The sequence below is a fragment of the Cupressus sempervirens genome, chromosome 6 (assembly GCF_028749045.1).
Source record: "Cupressus sempervirens isolate cs-2001-9-10 chromosome 6, ASM2874904v1, whole genome shotgun sequence".
NCBI lineage: Eukaryota > Viridiplantae > Streptophyta > Pinopsida > Cupressales > Cupressaceae > Cupressus > Cupressus sempervirens.
This window is the reverse complement of record NC_143123.1, coordinates 364,183,535-364,202,893: the sequence shown is the minus strand read 5'-3', so window position 1 is coordinate 364,202,893 and position 19,359 is coordinate 364,183,535. Positions and strand designations below refer to the sequence as shown.

At 36.3% G+C, this 19,359-nt stretch overlaps 1 protein-coding gene across 1 annotated transcript in view; it reads left to right on the top strand.

Annotated features, from left to right (window-relative positions):
• The window catches only part of LOC149552591 (putative serine/threonine-protein kinase At1g54610), a 52,173-nt gene extending 33,234 nt beyond the window's left edge, over positions 1-18,939 (top strand). Inside the window, exons 5-8 of the mRNA XM_089788189.1 lie at positions 16,345-16,445; positions 17,119-17,233; positions 17,429-18,049; positions 18,182-18,939. Of these exons, the coding sequence (XP_089644315.1) occupies positions 16,345-16,445; positions 17,119-17,233; positions 17,429-18,049; positions 18,182-18,562 (1,218 nt within the window). The 3' untranslated portion in view covers positions 18,563-18,939. The remainder of the gene's footprint in view (positions 1-16,344; positions 16,446-17,118; positions 17,234-17,428; positions 18,050-18,181) is intronic.
• Positions 18,940-19,359: the final 420 nt, after the last annotated feature.

The window sequence follows — 19,359 nt, the reverse complement described above, 5'->3', positions numbered from 1 at the left end:
CTTCTCATTAATTTCAGCATACCAAGTTCACTTAAGAAGTGATCCAATTTTATTTTGCTAGAGGCTTGATGCTAATAATAAAGAACTCTCTTTTAATCTAGAATTTTACAAAATCTTTGAGGTTTTTTTAGAATGCAAGATTCTTTGAATCCAAGTTTGAATTTCTGATTTCAGTGAAAGAAGCTTGATTTTTGATTCTATCAGGACATCTTGCTGCAGTGTGACCATGTTTGTCGCATCTAAAACATTGTACATGAGAAAGATTTTTTTTGTTTCTTGAGTGGTTGTTCATCATTCTTTCCCTTTTTCCTTTTTAAGTTTGTGGTGAGAGCTTGAATGTCTTCATTTGTGGACTCTATGTCAATTCCTCTAGTTTTTCGATTACACTTTTATCGAATGCAATCAGCTTTTAGTTGATCGAATTTTGGGGGTTCAAGACGAGCACCTATTCCTTGTCTAAAGTTTTCCCATGGAAAAGGCAGCCCATTTAATGATACCATAATTAACTCTTTGCTTTCATAGTTGTGACCAGTTGTTAATAGTTGGTTTCTTAACTTTGTTATCGGCATAAAGTATGATGTGATGGACTCTCCTTTCTTCATTTTTATATTATTGAGTTGATTTTTCAAAGTGAGAATCCTACTAGCGTTATTGATCTCGAACATGTCTTCTAGAGCTTTGAACATATCATATGCAAAGTCCAATTTTGTGATAGTAGGTAGTAGATGATCTTTTACTCCATCTACTAATAATTCCATTGTTTTGGTGTTGTCAGTTTCCCATTCATCAGTCTTCTTATTTTTCAGAAGATTTTCCACAATCATTGTTAATTTTTGTTTTCTTAGTATCATCATTATACATAATTTCCATGCTTCAAAATTTGAAGCAACTTTGAGTATATCTTCAATCCTCATTCTGCTTATCATTTTGATAACTAGTGTTTAATAATGTTTGAGTGCATCGATTAAATAAATTTAATCTGAATCATCTCTTAGACTGGCTCTGATACCATGTTAAAGTTTGATTAGATTTATAAATTTAGATTTTGGTATGAACCTTATACTGAGATCCCCACTTTGTAATAGCACTTTGATATTATGTGTGTTTCAAAGGAGAATTCTTGCCCCCTTAAATATATATCACGAGAGAAAACACCAACCAATATATTACCCAAGCGGCGAGTCTAATCGGCGAGTCTAATTCTGCTTCCATCGGTTTGAAAACAAGATTAGTATTAATCATTAACAAATTGGTGATGGATAACTATCCTGATGATAAAACAAGATCAATAATAATATGACAATAAAAACATAAAAGAGCGGTGCCCGAGAAACTAACTTGCCATAATCATGTGATGCGATAATGCATTTTAATCTGACTCAGCCGTCGATGATGATGTGATCTGCTACATCAGACAAGGAAATTAAGAGAGTTTGAAAACAATACCCGAACCATAATCAATATCGTACTTTGAACTATCATTGGCCAAAGACATGGTAAATCAATTATATTGAAATGTCATCCGATATAAGCTACAAACATTAACAGGCACCGCACCACTTCACCTCATCCTGCTCTCAAGATCCGACCACTGATCTGCTCTTGAAAATAGCTTCCAAAATAGATTTATCCTTTGCCGAGAGTCCCAAGGTGTTTGGGTCCTTCCAGTTGAGAATCTGACCTTCCTCAAAATGATTCAAGTCCACAAAATCACATACCTTATTGCCCCATTGCCAAGAAGTAGCTTCCATAATATTCTGTGTGACTCCTTCATGTGTCATTACCAAAAGACCATCCTAAAATTCATTCCAGAAATTGGCCTTTTGCCCATTATCCAGCTGCCAAGTAAGATGATCAGTAACTAGCTGCCAACAACTCATCTGGAAGTTCCGCAGCACCAATGCTCTAGGGGGGTTTTCAATAGTAAATATTTTTCTCTGTCATTTGTTATCCAAATATTTGGCCCACAAAATACATTAGCCAGACAAGCTTTGCTCCCATTGCCTCATTGATAAGCTTCCAGTTCGTAAAATCAGCACCATCGGCCCCTTTTGGTTTGCAAACTTTGTCTCATGCCATTAGTGGGAATTTATCCTGTCATGGGATAAAGTGGCATTGCAGAGATCACTGTTGTCAACATGAGGATGTGGCCAACTAAAGTGAGTCGCTTGCTCTTCCACCCCTCCATCTTGGCCGTGCACCCATCTATTAAGTCCTTCCAAAGTCCTGCCTTATGAGCCGCAGCAAATAGCAGAGTCCCAAGAAATTTACCTGGAAGTTGCCCAATTCAAACCCCAAACAATCTTGCAATCGCCTTCTGTGATCCTACTTCTGTATTGAAGAAAAAGATTGCCAACTTCTGCCAGTTGACTCACTGCCTGTGGCTAGGCTGTAGGAATCCAGAACCTGTTTCATGACTACCGCCTCCTTTATTGAAGCCTCCTCAAAGAGGCAGGTGTCGTCTGCGAATTGTGAGTGGGTGGTTGGATCTATTCCCCTGGCAATCTCAATACCCTTCCAAAAACCCTGTGTCCTTCACAGTTTCTAATATGATTGCTTTATGAAAATCCAATGAAGGATTGCTAGTCCTAAGATTCTTGGCGGATTTGCAATCGAACCCTTGAGTAATCTTATCCAATGATTCTTGAGGAACTCAAAAAGTATACATGTATATGTATATTGCTGGTTACCTTTCAGACTTTCCTGATCCAATGGATAATCCTTCTGATTGATCCATTCTTAATGATCTGAATTACTGTTCTGTTCTTATTCCTATTTGATGTCTTGCATGTTAATTTCTTATTCCCTTTATATTTTATACCTTCATATCTCATAGACAACATATTTGTTTTTTCCAAAGAGATCCATTTGAAGGATCACATCTCCTGAGTGCTGCCTTATTATCTAAGTCAGGTCTGATTTTCTGATCATAGATCATATGTTTCTTTACATATGATAATCACTTCTTGGATGCCTTCCTCAAATGAACTCTCTTTCCTTGAAATTCTCCAATCCAAGGGTTGAGGTTACACCTCTTCATCATGTTTGCACTTGAAGGAGGCACAACCTTCCACAATCAGCACCCTTTGGAAGAGTACAACCTTTCATAATTTCTGCCATTTCAAAGAGTAACAACCTATCACAATGAGCACCATTTGAAACAGTACAGCCCTCATAATTTCTGCCATTTGATAGAGTTTCAATATTTTACAATTATTACATTTGAAAGAGTACAATAATTTCTGCTTCTTGAAAGAGTCACTTCCTTATTTCCCATTCCTTTTTTCATTTCATTAATCCTTCTCTGATTTATGTGCTCCCCTCTTTCTTCTGCCCTCTCAATCCCCTTCTAACGAAGTTCTCTTTTCCTTTTTATACCTCATGGTTGAGGAAGACTCATCTTTTCATTTTGTGCCTTTTGTCCATTCATTAAACCTGAATAAAAAATTAAGTTATATCTTAATTTATTCTTGTATATTATATTGTTATTATTATTGTTTATGATTTTTTATTAAATTGGACATTACAGTCCATCCTGCCCAAGGATGCTCTTCTTCAAGCGATGACCGTGGAGATCATGTTCAAGATGATTCCCAAAATGAAAATGGCTTTGGACTTTGCAATGTCTTTGCTTTTTATAAAGATCCAACTCCTTGTTAGAAAACATAATTCCCTCTTTTCCAATAAAAGATCTGTATTCCGCACTAGAATTTGATCATAGATAGGTGAGGAATCCAATAAATTAATTTCTTTCTTTTGTATGAACTACTACTATGAATGCATGTGCACTAGTGTGAGTTTTGTGAGATGATCATTCCAGGTTCCTTCCACTGAATACCATAATAAGAAGATGAAAAATATGTATCCTGGCAATTTCTGAGGCATAAGTTACATCCTTGCCTCATCTATAGTGGGTACTGTAGAGTGACTAAGTTGGATTTACAATGGGTACTTTGATAAATGATTTATATTTGCGATAGATCTTGTATTATGTTAAACATGTCATTGTGGTATGGGAATCTGATTTGTGGAGTTGTGATGATGACAAGTTATTTCAATTTTGTATTGGTACTTCCCACTTTTGGGCTCGACAAGCTATTTGTTACTCTTTCTTCTCTAGGAGGATGCTGTAGATAAATTGCTGCTGCACATTGATTGTTTTGCACTTCTTGCAAATTCGCATTGTGTGTGTATGGAATAGTTTAGCATTTGTGTGCTTCAATTGCAGCTAATGATGATGTTTCAGATTAATGATTATGCCTTGTCACATGTTGAGTAGATGCTGTGTTGTATTTGTTTAGTTGCATGATTCTGATGTGTTACTGCATTGAGTTGAGATCAATGCTTGAGTTGTTGGCTTGGAAGTGTTTATTTAGTTTGTTGCATATGTGTTATCTTTAAATTCCCTGGGAACCTTAGGGCTCAAGGGTTTTACAGTTGACTCCACTTTGTTTTGTTAACTTGTGGATTACTTGCAGATTTTGTGCTTGTTATGTGTCATGAAAGAGACCAACTGTTCTTGGGTTTTATCATTGAAAAAATTGAATGTGTTTTGTGAAAGCATGTTTATTTAATTCAAACACGAATGTCTTTTCTTTATTCCTTATCACTACCAAACTTCAGTGTTATGTACTATCCTTAATGGTTCCCCAATTTGAAAAACTTAGTGGATTGAAGGGAAACCTTCTGTTGGATAAGTTTAGCAAGAAGCTGGAAGAGCATCTCTTCTTATCAATACATTTGCATCAATTAGTTTTGTTGTTGAAAATGAAATCTAAATTTGGGAAGTCACTGTTAAATGTTGATTAGGGCATTTTTTGTGACTAATATCTAAAGCTGCTTTTGAGCACCATGAGCCTAATATAAGAAGGAAGATAATCTTTATTTTGGAAACTATTTATAAATGTTGTAACACTAATTTTCCTGCAGATCTTAAACAGAAACCTGGAGCCTCAAGAAACATAACAATAGAAATGGTGATTAGAACCCTAGGATTTATTTTCAATACAAGTCACTCTTTTGCAGTTTGCTGAATGGTGATCCCATCTGATTTCCTGTGAGTTGTTTATGCCTTTGTTAATCTGATATTACCCAAGACCCTGGTTTTTCCCTCCAATGTCCTTGAAACCAAGGGAGTAATTTTTCACAGTTGGTGAAGGGGTTGTATTTCATAAATACGAGTCAAGCTGAAGATAGTGTTGAATGTATATGTTTTTTTTTCACTGTATCGTTGTTCTTATCACTTGTCAGAGGAATAAATATAAATTGCAGTCTTTGATCATCTGAATGTCTTCATGAATATTTTATTTAATGACATTTTCTGATTGGACTTTAATATTTTTATTTGATTAGTTTTTCAACATGGAGGCTATAATAGTTCTTGCAGTTAATACACCTTACTTACCCCTGTCCCTGAAGCATCATGGAAGGTTCAAATATCTTAATTATAGGCTTTTGTAAAGTAACACGAGATATATGCCTAAAGGCGACTGTCAATTTTCTTGATAAGATCAGGTTTCATTGCAGCATTTGAAAGCTTTTGTAGAGTTTAGATGGATTTGACATTTTTATAGTTGTTAAGCATGGAATAGACATGCCAAAAACACAGTAGGCATGAAGCAAACACATAAATACACACAAGACATGCAGTATACAAATAAATTCACATGAGGTATGAAGTATACACATAAATAGATGTAAGGTTTGAGGCATGCACATAAATACACATAGGGCATGAAGTATACGGATGAATACACGTAAGGCAGGGAACATACACATAAATACATGTAAAGCATGAAGTATAGTATATACACATAAATGCTTGTAAGACAAGAAGCATACATGTGAAAGGCACACACGTGTATAGAAGTGCAATTGTTGGCCTACTTGACTTTGTTCATAAGAAGAGGGCTGAATAGTTAACCCTAATTGCACGATATATAAAGTAGGCTTTTCCAGAAGGCTTGTAGGATTAATGGTCTAATACCAATTGCAAATGTCCCCTTTTGGTAGTATACTTGATTTTACCTAAAAATAATAAATATAATAATGCAATATATTTACAAGAGTATTCTTTCACTAAATTAAGCAATTACAATTGAATTTAGGAAAATAATCAATTAACATCAAACAGAATAGTAATGAAAATTCCTATTGTAAACATGCACACTATAGCTTTAGCCTTTAACTATATTAAAAATTTGAGGGGAAACCACCACAAGATGCCAAGAGACCTTCCTTTTACAGTTAAGCCCAACAGTGTCAAACAACCATGTCAATCTAACCTTTTTCTCCACACGCAACTGGGCTCAATTGGTATCTACTTATTTAGGGGACCTGTACTCCTGCAACTGCCTACTATTTTTTTTCACAACTTCTAATATTTTCTTTTTAAATTCCAGTGAATAGTTGCTCTTCCTCAGACTCTTAGTGGATCTACTATTGATTCCTTGAATAATGTTATTCAAGGATTCTTGAGGAACTGGCTAAAGCTATACATGTATATAGCTGGTTACTTTTCAGACTTAAATGATTCAATGGATAATTTTTCTGTTTTATCCTTAATTAATGATTTTAATTACTGTTCTGTTCTTATTCCTATTTAATGTCTTGCATGTTAATTTCTAAATCCCTTTATACCTTCATATCTCATTGAGGAGACACCTCTTTATAAAGAGATCCATTAAAAGAATCATGTCTCCTGATTGATAGCTTATTATTTCAGTCAGGTCTCATTATTGGGTCATATATCAGATGTTTCTTTCCGTATGATGGTCCCCTCTTGGATGCCTTCCTCAAGCAAACTTTTCTTTCCTTTTCTTTGTTATCCGAGGGATGAGGTCACACCTCTTTATCATGTCTGCCCTTTTGGCAATAGTCACAACCTTTCACAGTTACCACACCCTTTGAAAGATTACAACCCTTCATAATTTCTATCGTTGGAAGAGTCACAACCTTTCACATTTAGAACCCTTTAGAATATTACAATCCATTATAATTTCTGCCCTTTTAAAGAATCACAACCTTTCAGAATTAGCACCATTTTGCAGAGTACAACCCTTCGTAATTTCTACCCCTTCAAAGAGGTGCTTCCTTATTTACTTCCTTTCTTCTCTTCTTTCATTAATCCTCCCTTGATTCACTAGCTCCCCTCTTTCTTCCTCTCCACTCCTTGTCAAATGTTCTCTTCTCCGTTTTATATCTCATGTTTGAGGGAGGTCCAACTTTTCATTTCACGCCTTTTGGCCATTCATCAAACTGTTTTTTTTTTTTTTGGGTCGGTAATAGGTATTTTATTAATGAAAAGGATTAACACATCTACGTAGCTTCATTACAATAAAAGGTTCAGTCCACCTGCAACTCACCAGCTCACCATACTAAAGCTAGACTTACAATAAAAACTTCAATCCATCTGCAACTCACCAGCTCACCATACTAAGTCTAGATTATCTATACTACCCCATAGTAACATACACTATTTATAAAACATTCACCCTATCACTGCATAGCAGTTCTACACATATTCGAGCTGTTCATGATTCGACAAAGAAACAATAACACTGGTGAAATAGACTATGTCCAAAACCAATAACAAAACCAGTGTTTATCAAAATAGACGTAGGTCTTTGCATGACTTAATCTTTAGCAGGCTGCTGCAATCCTGTCCATGGGTTTCCTCTTTTGCTCCATACTTCCAAAACCTGCAGTGCTAGCCTTTCCACATATAGCCTCTCTGTATTTCCATGCCAGTAACACCATCCATCCAAAGCAAACACAACAATTCAGATTATCAGAAAGGTCAAAAAACAAACCACTACTTTTGAAACTTATTCCACCATCTGTGCAGCCCTTTGTCCATGGTGGCTGCGTCGTTGACAGGGTGCCTCCCTAAAAATAGCACCAACATCTCCGTTCCCAGGTTACTCCACTCACTCCAGCTCCCTCTTCACCCTTTGCCATGTCTCCTCAGCGCATTGAAACATCAGGGGCTTATCCACTTTTTCTCTCCAGCGAAGAAATGTCACATATCCGTAACGACGCCCTTCATCTTCATGCTGAGCATTCACTAAAATCTGCACCAAGCCCAGGAACAGACCATTCCAAAATCGATTCCAACTCACAAAGTAAATCTTCCTCAAACAGGGCTCGCGTTATCCTCTCAACTTCTTGGGTGCTCTCATTCAACTCTAAGCCGCACGCAACAAAAACTGAGATGACATCCAGATTTGTTTTTCTTTTTATAGCCTTCGTTTGAAATTGCTCCCCAATCACACCAAGCACTGCTGAAATCATCTCCGCTGTTTTATATTTCAGCAAACCCTTCACCCTCTCTCAACTTGCCGGGCCCTTGAAGGATTTTATTTGTCTGGTTGAATCGACTGAAAACGACGCATCCATGGCTTTTGCAACAAACTTCATACACAATGTTCTGCCAATAAAGCGCCCCCCTTCCCATATAAAGGCAAATCAAATTAATTGGTTATAATTAGACCCTGTTAACTTGAGCAGCACTCCACACTCACATGCTCAGCAAGTCACGTTAATGTTATTATTGTTAATAATTAAATTCTATTTCAAAAAGGGACATTACACTCTAGTGTTTCACTCATTTCTGCTAGGGCATGCTTATCCTTAGAGCTTTGATCACAACCAAGATTTGTAATTCCTTCAATAAGTGTTGTGGCTTACAAACCATTTAATAAGCGGTGTTTTCCCTAGTGTAACACAAATTTTGGGATAGGTAGTAAAATATTATAAAAAATCATATATGAAAAATTAGTTATCGAAATTTTCTCTTGCATGGGAATGTGTTCGCTAGGGAAATTAGGATGTTCTTGTACTGAGGATGTTTCAAGGATGTAGGGATGACTAAGTAATGTTCTTAGGCCAACCCCAACCTAGAAAAATTAAGAGCACATTTTGGAAATGATGTGAAGGGAACAATAGGGGAACAACAGGCCTGAAAGGCCTTCCACACCCCTTTACAACAATGCTAAACCCAATATAAAAAACTCTTAAAACATACAATGCCTTTATTTGTCTTTTTGCATTTTGTGAGAAGATTAAGAAGTAGTGCAATAGCAAAACGAGGAGTATACAGGCTTACCATTTAAAACTAAATCATTTGTTGTAAGTTTAGCATCCATTTACACAAATCCTTTACAATTTTTTTGTTTTTTCTTTGTCAAAGTTTCAAAAGATTTGGTAGTTAAAAAAGTAAAATTTTATGGTTTCTTTTTCATTTAAAAAAAAAGGAAAAAACAAAAATGAAGGTTATAATAGTTATGAGTTTGAGAATCAACAAATAAGCTATAGTGGTTGTGGGGGCTCTTTTGCATGTGAGGGTATTGTAGGTGAAGTAAGCAGTAAGCCTTTTGAATTCCCTTCACCTCTTCTAATAACATAGGCACAAAGCCCTTTCAATCTCATAAAAGTTCATTTTGCAATTGCTATAGACAAAACATGAAAAAATTAAGTGTAGTAGACATTGGTTTTGTCGTAACACAAGGATAACAAGGCTAACTAGACTAGGCTTTAAAATCAAATTTTGTGCATACCATGGGGTAAGAGGTGGTGAAAAATAATCTTATTTAAGAAGGCAATGTGTCTAGGTTGTATGTGGAAGGTGAGCCAAGAAATAAGAATTAGCCAATTGAGACAATAGCATCTACCATGCCTACACATACACGTACCAAGGATGTTTAGTTTCAAAGGTGTCAGGGTTCTAGTGAAGGAAGAGAAGAGCTACTAGTGTTGCAAGGATGTTGGATGTGTGGAATGGCGAGACGTTGCAAATTATTCAATTGACAAATTTTGCCTAGATTAGGCTTTAAAATCAAATTTTGTGCATACCATGGGGTAAGAGGTGGTGAAATATAACCTTATTTAAGAAGCGAGGTGTCAAGGTTGTATTTGGAAGGTAAGGCTAGAAATAAGAATTAGCCAATAGAGATAATGAAATCTACCATGCCTAAATCTACACATACCAAGGATGTTCAAGTTCAAAGGTGTCAAGTTTTAGCAAAGGAAGAGAAGAGCTACTAGTGTTGCAAGGATGCTGAATGTGTGGAGTCACAAGAAGTTGCATATTCTTCAATTGACAAACTTTTTCTTGTCCATGGCACATGGCATCCCATTTTTATGTGGCATGTTCTTCGTATTTTACAGAAATGTTGCAAAATCTAAATGTCATCCGTTCATCCGTTCACATATGACCTCTTTGGATTATATGAACTCCTATTTGATAGAGAGTATTCTAAGATGATGGAGGACATAGGCCGAACTTGGATAAGAATGACCCGTTTAATTATCATGGGTTGTGAAATGATATTTGCAATTAGAGATCAATTACTCATCCTTATTACATGATACATCTACAATTGGACTGTTATTTTTCGTAGAGCTGTTGATTACATAGAGTTAAGCATTTTGAATATTGCATCACAGGCTGCATGAAATAAATTTTCGTTATAGTTTGTTAAAATAGGTAATTGAAATTATGGTATGTATTGAGTAATAAAAAACAACTCAATATTAATAGGAAAGTTGTCTTGGAAGTTACCAATAAGATAGAATATGAGAATCTTATAAAGGGGTGATGTATTTGATCGAAAATACATGAAGCACTGTATTTTTTGCTGCTTCTTTTGTTCGGCCTAACATCTCTGTTATGATACGAGCAGTCAATTGATCCCTATTCTTGATCGACCTCATGATTAAGCAGCTGCAATATCAATCTTTGATTTTGTGGAACTTTGCTTATCGAATTGACTAGATATTTAATTATGTTTTCCTTCATCATGAGGGGGTGGCTGAGTTTCTTGAAGGTGAGAGTGATCTCAAGGAAGGATATCACATTCTGTGAATTATGTTCAAGGGTTGCTGTGGCACTCATTTTCCTGTGGGTGGCATTTTATTTTCTCTTGAAGAATAAGCTATCCTTTAGCAAAGATCTCCGAAAAATAGAGGGGTTCAAGGAGATGGAAAACATAAATAATTATCATATAAAGTTAAAATTTTGTTTAAAATAGAGATATTTGTGTAAGTTGTTAATTATAGTGTCAAACAGTGTAACACCAGCATTGGGATATGTTGGGATGAGTTTCCGGGACAGGAGGACAACTGGACTCAATTTTGGGGTAATGGGTGAACAGCCAGGGGATGGTAGCAAGGGGACAATGAAGCAGGGAGGGGTGTTGTATACTATACATATAGAATTAGAAATGCTAGTTATGAAATGATGATTCACTATAACATACCAAATTGAAATTCTTGAAGATAGCAAAATTGCAACACAAACTAGAACCATTAAACATTCAACATAGTAACATATTACATATCCAATATTAACATTCAAAAATCAAAATTCAAATAGAAATTCAAGTACCCATCCCAGCGGCATTGTGTTTGTGGAATGTTGGAGGTGGGGGTACATGGGCACTCCAAGTACCTGGTGCTGGGATGTCTCGGGGACAGGTACTTTGAGGTTTGGAGGGGGGGTGCGAGTCCCTGGGTTTCACTGCAAATTTGTAAAATGATCAAGCTGCATTATAAGTGGAACTCAACACCATCAATTTTTTTTTAAGATTACAGGGAGTTAGCCAGCTAGTTGGTCGTTTAGTGGAGAAAAACAATTTATTGATAGAAAAATTTGAAGATTTAGAATTCAACTCGTGGCAAATCATCTTACATTTGATTCTTTGTAAAGGATCTACAGGATAAGTTGAGTAAGAACAAGGCCAATTGATGCTGATGGATGCACAGGATTGAAGAGCAATACCTTTGATTAGTCCTGGATTTTCAGATGCATACCTCCACCATATCTTCTTATTGAAGACTTTAAAGTAAGCGTGGGATGATATGAATGTGTCTGGATCAAAATCATTGATTGCAAAGATAGGTTTAAAGAAGATATTGTTAAGGTTGATTGTTTAACATATCCATAAATTTCATTCCCTATTGAATCAATTAGCTGGGATAAATGCTTAACGTGATGCTGATGCAAAATTTATCTGTTAAATAGCATGCCTCGTAGTTATGGTAATAGTGCGTTCACATTGAACAAAGAAAATGCTTCCATGGAAGATATAATTTCCACTTTGACTGATGGAGCTGAGAAAATTGATTCAATTATTTGGGGAGTTCCATATAAAATAGGTTTACGAGAATCCTATAAAGAGGTGATGGATTTGATTGAAAAAACATGAAGCACCATATTTTCTCTTGTTTAATCTTTGTTGCTCTATTATTGTGCCTAAAATTTCTGTTAGTTAGGGCCTCAAATGTTATATAGGTTGATACCAATTTAGTATGTGTTTGTAGACAAGCTGTCATGATGGTAAGAGGGTTTTAACAAACACATTTTAACCCGCTAGTGTGTTCCTGCCTTGGACAATAGGAAGATAGATTGGGTGTAAACAAAGGTTGTAGAAGCTAGAGACAAATATGTTCATTTGAAACTATAAAACCTTACTAGCTCTATCCAAGACCACCTCTAAGAAGGAAGATTTCAATCTTGAAACTAGATATGTGAGCTACTTCATCTTGTTGGAGAGGACCCTTGAGGTTAAGAAGGCTACGATATTGCATCTAGGTGATGATCATAGGTGCAAAGCACCGGAACTTTCCTAGAGGTCATCCAGAGTGGTACTATGTTTTATCTCTTGACCAGCACTACACTCTGTGATCTTGTCCATCAGAGGCCATGATCAACAGAATGAAATCTGTTCCCATAACTTATGTCTCTGCCACTTGTAACCTTTAAATTTATTAGGGTGACTGCTGTTCATACCTCTTAGCGAAGTTCTAAAGAACAACCGCTTACCAGGTGCCTGCACTCATCACATGCTCTGCACCCGATGTTATGCACTCGTAATCAGTAGCTGAATTCAATCCAGGTCAGCCAATTTTAGTTTCACAGTCTGTGGTAGCGGGTGATTTATATCCAGCTCAACACATAAGTGAGCATTGTTTATCTCTCTACTACCTGTGGTCATCTTTGGACATACAAACAAATCTGGCTGTGAAACTCCTTGTCTGGAAGACTTAGGTTGATGATTAATCTTGTGGGAAGAAAGTCAAACATGAGCATTTTAAGGCATTTTCTTCCATTGGCTTGAAACTTAAACGAATGTGCTCCATAAAGAGATGTTTTCTGAATAAATTAGGGTTAATTAGTGAGTATTGCTTTTCCATACCTTTAGAATGTTGGTAGAAGGTTTAATTACAAAGTTGCTGGTTCGGGTTCGGGTTCAGGGCCAGATTCGGGTTTGTGGGTTGGAGCAAAAAAAAACCCATTTGGGTTCGTGGGTAGGTCTGGTGAGTGAGTGTGTGTGTGTTTGTATAAATAAATAAATATGCATTATGATACATCAGATGTTTTATGAGCTGGTGCAAGTAACAATAGGAGGTGATACATGAGATGTTTTATGATTCTTGTCTGTTGGTTACTCAATTTAATAAGCTAAACTACAGAAAAGTTGAAAACATAATTCAAGATTTTATTGTGTTGCATCAAACTTTCATAACGAGTTTCAAATCCAGCGAGGAGGTTGAGGTCTGAATTCGGGTTTGAGTTTGGGTTCGTGGTTTGGGGCAAAAAATAATCCCATTTGGGTTCATGGGTGGGTCTGGCGAGTGAGTGCGTGTGTGTATATATATATTATGAGAGAGATTTTATGAGCTGGTGCAAGTCACAATAGGAGGTGATACATGAGATGTTTTATGATTCTTGTCTATTGATTACTCAATTTAATAAGCTAAACTACAGAAAACATAATTCAAGATTTTATTGTGTTGCATCAAACTTTCATAACAAGTTTCAAATCCAAGTGAGGAGGTTCAGGGTTGGATTTGGGTTTGAGTTCGGATTCGTGGCTTGGGGCAAAAAAAAATCTCATTTGGGTTCATGGGTGGGTCTGGTGAGTGTGTGTGTGTGTATTATGATACATTAGATGTTTTATGATTCCTGTCCGTTGATTACTCAATTTAATAAGCTAAATTACAGAAAACATAATTCAAGATTTTATTGTGTTGCATCAAACTTTCATTATGAGTTTCAAATCCAAGCGAGGATTTGGGAGGAGTTAAAAGTTTCTTTTAGAGGTTTTAATCACAGCATTCTCAGAACTAAATTATTGTACAACTAGATAAATACAAGTCATGAAACATACATATATTTCTGCATATCTGTGATGAAAATGGGACCAAAATTTAGGATAAAAAATATAGTATCACAGGATCTCATCAACCATTTTCTGAGATTCACACAATAGACAGCTCCTGAGAAAGTAAAAATAGTTCTTCCATTGATTAAAGGTACAAGAGCTGAGTACAAATCTGTGAATAATACTATATTGTATTGAATCAAGCTTTTACATGTCATAGTTTTGAAAGATTGCATTACAATGCTTAGCAATTGCTAGAAAGAACTGAGTACGAGCCGACCTAGACGTCCTTTTTCTCCATCCAGCAATAAGAGATAATATAGGACATGTTTCTAAAAACAATAAAAGATATTTGCGTTGACTTGGTAATTTGACCTCTACTTAGGTTCTCCCAGGTCCTCGGTGTGTCCGCATAGGGTCAGTATTTCGGACTGTGGGTTTGCCTGCAGACAAACCTACAGTTCGGAATATGGACCTTGTGGGAACCCGCCGCAAACCGAGTCCCAGATCCACCTAGCAGGGTCTGAGCCCGATAACTTAGGTTAATTAGTAATGAGAAACCTGACGTTCTTCTATTGCAAGAAGCAGTGCTAAGAAGTAGTTAGGTGGAAAGATTTGACAAAAATTAATGGGGCAAAGGCCACGAGATTTACCAGCGCTGCATAACATGGATGATGTAATGCTTGGATTTTGAACTTTGACCCCCGTTTTGTGCAAACAAATTTCTATGGACCAAGGAAGGTTTCATCTCCACTGTTCATATCTCCTTTCAAATTTCAGAAGGATGCTCCTTTACCTGGTGCCCATATTAATGGAATGCTGAGCATTTAAACTATATACAATTGATATTTGAATTTGTTCCAGGCTTGCCAATTTAGCAAGATATTTTGCTAACAGATTTTTTGAATTAACTCCACACATCTGAGCATAGTTTGGCATTCTAATGTTGGTCATTCTTGCAACACAACAAACCTGCGTATGACATTCCCAGAGATTTGAATACATACCAAAGACTTGAATACTAAATTTGACCATAGACCATGTGGCAGGACACAACCAAAGCCAAACATGAACTTAGAAGGTATTTCTTCTTTAGCTTTGAGATTGATATGCTTGTTCTGCAGAAAGTGGCCACATTTTGGAAAAACTAGGGTTTGAGACTCAGGCCACTGGAAATCTACGTATTAAACCCCTCAAAAGCAATTTGTGGATGTAACCATTCATTTCATATCTCACTCCAAGACCAAACTATCCTCCATCATCAGCTGACAAACCGATCCATATTTCATTATTTTGAGATACATGTTTTGTCAGCTGCTTTGGTAGCCACCTGGGCATTTTTTTGAAGTAAGTCAGGAGTTCCTCCTGTTACTGCCATCTAAAAAGTTTGCTAATGGGGCATTTGATGCCCCTTTATTCTTGTCATTTGTACTTCTTGTGGTAGTTGCTTCAAAGAGTATTTTATGGGGTGTAGCTGTTACTGTACTACAATGTATTTGGCTCTTTATTTTCAGCTCATTGAATTTTGGCAATATTGAAAATCCTTATTATATCCTAGAAAAAAATATGATGATCTTTATGTGTTCCCATTTTATTGGAGACTGTAGTACTTCACTTCCAAGAAGGAACAATATATTCTTTTTAATGAGGTGGAAACTAAATGCCTCACAAAACTTTATTGTTCTACTTTCTATTGTGTGCATACAAACACATCTAATGCATGAGCCTCACAAAAAAACTGTTCTTTTGTGTAGGCCTACAGAATGAGTTTTAACTTGTGCTCGTCCAGATGTTATCATATGTATCTCATGTTGTCTGCATTTACTATTTAATTCCCTCAGCAGTCTTATAATTATTGCTTCATTTTCCATCTATTTGTTCGGTGAAAATATAACTTGTTCACAAGGTTTACTATTCTGTTTTGTTTACAAATTGTTATGTAAAAAAGACAATAATTAATCATAATTTGAACAAATTAGTTTGTAGATATAGTTTGCACAGAACTTCTCCTTGAGAACACATTCTGAAAATGGCCTTTTCAGATTTACACGAGTAAATATAGATAGTTATTCACACGTCTCGTAATTATTCTAAATATTTTGTTTACATGCACTGATGCATTGATTTTATGAAATATTCATTTATTAACTCTGCCACTGTTTCGTTTACTTTTGCACAGTTCTTCTCCACAAAGCCACTTGCCTGTGATCCTTCAAGCTTGCCTAAATACCCACCAAGCAAGGAGTTTGATGCAAAAATTCGCGATGAGGATGCAAGAAGGTATAAAAAAATTACATTGGGGAACTAAATTACAGGTTTTGAACTCATACATTCTCAGTTAAATAACAAGAAGCACTTGAATTGGTTAAAGTTTGGCTAAAGGATGCCAATTCTATTGCCAGTGTTAAAAACTGTAGTAAACATTTGGAGGATAATGCATGAATGCAATCTGATTAATAGATAATACTTTTTTCTGTGATTGCTTGGTTAAATCTTATGGGTTGCCTTCCCAAACAAACATTCATTTTAGGTTTTAAATCTGTCTTTCAACCAATTTAAACGTCAAATATTATGTCAAAACCTTGCAACCACATTTCAACGATTGATGTCCAAATAAGATTAGCCTTTATATTTCATTTGTTGTTTTTAACTCTTAGATTGATTTGATCAATCAAACGGTTGCTAGAGCTCTTGTATGAAGAGATGCTCATTATTCTTTCATAAACAGTGCACAGCTGTCCCTTTGACATGTTATTTAAGTCATGCAAATTCACTTGCAAGTGCACATAGTTATCTGCATCATGCCAATTTTTTTTCAAATAAGCACTGAATTATGTCTTTCTTGAATGATAATGTCTTCCAAAAAAAGTCTCCGGCTTGTTTGATATGGATAATGTAATGGTATATCTTTTACTCCTGTCTGTGTAAATTGCTTATTTTCTGTTTGTTTCAGGCAAAGAGCAGCAGTAGGAAGAGGACGAGGATCTGATGCTTCTAGACGATTGCCACGGGAATCTAGAGCTATTCCGGCCCCAGATGCTAATGCAGAATTAGCAACATCCATACAGGTTATACTTTTGATTTATCTGTCAAATTTAAGCAAATTCTGATGAGTCATTCGGAATGAAAAATCAACTTTTCTTTTTATATTATGAATTATAAGACTTAATCTCAAAATTCTCTTTTAGCTGCACATTCTTGATTCCCTTCTTTTGTAGACACAATCTTGGATTCTTCTCATGCTTAGTTTTGCTGTGTTTCAGAAGCGGCGAATGATCTCACAAGCATCTTCTAAAAGCAAGAGTGAGAAGTTCAATTCTCACCAGGAGTATGATGCTGTTGGATTTCCTATTGATCCTCCAAGGCCAGTGCAACTCTTCACTGAAGCAGGTGGCTCCTCTCGCGGGTATTCTCAACAAGCAGGGCCTTCTCATTCTGGCCCACTATCAAATACATATTCACGTACTTCAACGTGGGGAAAGAAGTTGAAGGAAGATGATATACGGATGGCACCAAGTCGATCATCATCACGCCCAAAGCAATCGGCACTCCCTGAATTTAAGAAGCAAGGGGCTTATGGACCCGAAACTGGGGCGGACTTGTCAAATTTCTCTAGTTTAGTAGCAGCAAGAAGTAATGCTGGCATAGATCCACACAGGGAGCGTAGTAGCATGCCACAACACAATTATATTGATGCAGTAGATGGCATCTATAATAATGGCAAACATGAATATCTCGAAGTTCCTGAACATTCAATAAAACAAGATTGGCCTCAGGTTCAGCAACAAGAATCATTCAAAGGCTTAGATAATTATCAATTGCAAGAGTTGCCTACAACTCATTTTCGAAGGGAAGAAAGGGTTGCTTCTAAAGAACCTACTATGGTAATAAAAGTTGGCTTTTTATTCTGTAAGATTTGAATTTGTGATATAGGTTTCCATAGTATTTGTCATTTGTTGAGTTTTTTATGTTAGTGATTAAATTTGTGTGGTTTGTTGCTTATATGGAACTAGCAGGGCTATGGTGGTCAAGGGGATAGAATACATTACTCAGGGCCACTGCTTCCACCTTCTGGAAATGTTGATGAGTTATTAAAAGAACATGAGCGACATATCCAGCAAGCCGTGCGTAGAGGTCGACAAGACAAGGTTAAGTCGCAAAGGAATAATTCATCACACACAGACAGAAAGGCATTTGAATATGTAGGTTTTGTTTCTGTAGCAAATGGAAATGCAGGATCTGCAGATCACGAGAGTGAACTGTTGATATCAGCAAGCAGCAGCAGGCTGAAAGCGAGTAAGACAAGAGCGATTGAGGAAATTGTTGAAGTCAGGGAATTAGAGAGAGAACCCCTCTCATCAGTTATGGAAAACTCTGAAAGGGAGCAAGATTTGTGATGTTTACTTATGTTCATATTAGGCTCTGAAAATGCATTGAGCCTATATTCCTGTCTATGTAAATTAATGTGGTGGTTATATCTCTGAGAAAAAATGAGATCGGTTATTTGAGCGAAGGCCGTTTTTCAATTTAGTTCTACCCAGAATCCTTGCAGGCATGAATCCCAGTGCCATTTAAACACAATGCATTGGGTTCGTCTAGGAGAAGTATTAGAATTATTGTATTTTTAGATTCATGATGGCCATATGAACTTGCAGCAATGTAACCAAGCATTGTTGGAATTGTATAATAAGGTTTTGGCCATTGTTGCCTTTGCATATGATGCAGCTATTGTTGTAAATGTTATGAATATATGAGGTTAGAGGATTAAGTGTCAGATGTCATTATTTTCTCACTTCCATTGAAATGAAATACAGGCAAGGTTCATCAAGATATTTTCCATGTCATTTTATAACTTTTGGATAACAGGTATTCTTAAGGGAATGGAGGAAGGGAGTGAAGGCATTATGATGTAAGAGAGTTTGTTAGGGCAAGTGTTCTGCTTCATTGTATTAGGAACAATTGAATTTGGGTGGGCTTTCCAGAAAAATTCCTATTCTGGCAGCAATTCTTGATAAAGATGGGGAGAACTAGAAAATTGCAACTATATGCATAGACATTAATATGTTATACTTGGACCCGTGGAGTATTAATTTGACGAGTAGGCACATTCTATCTCTTTCCAATCTCCAGGAAAGTCCTCCATTCGAATTAACAGATTAATTTCTTATCAGTCGAGTGGGATGTAGAGATTATC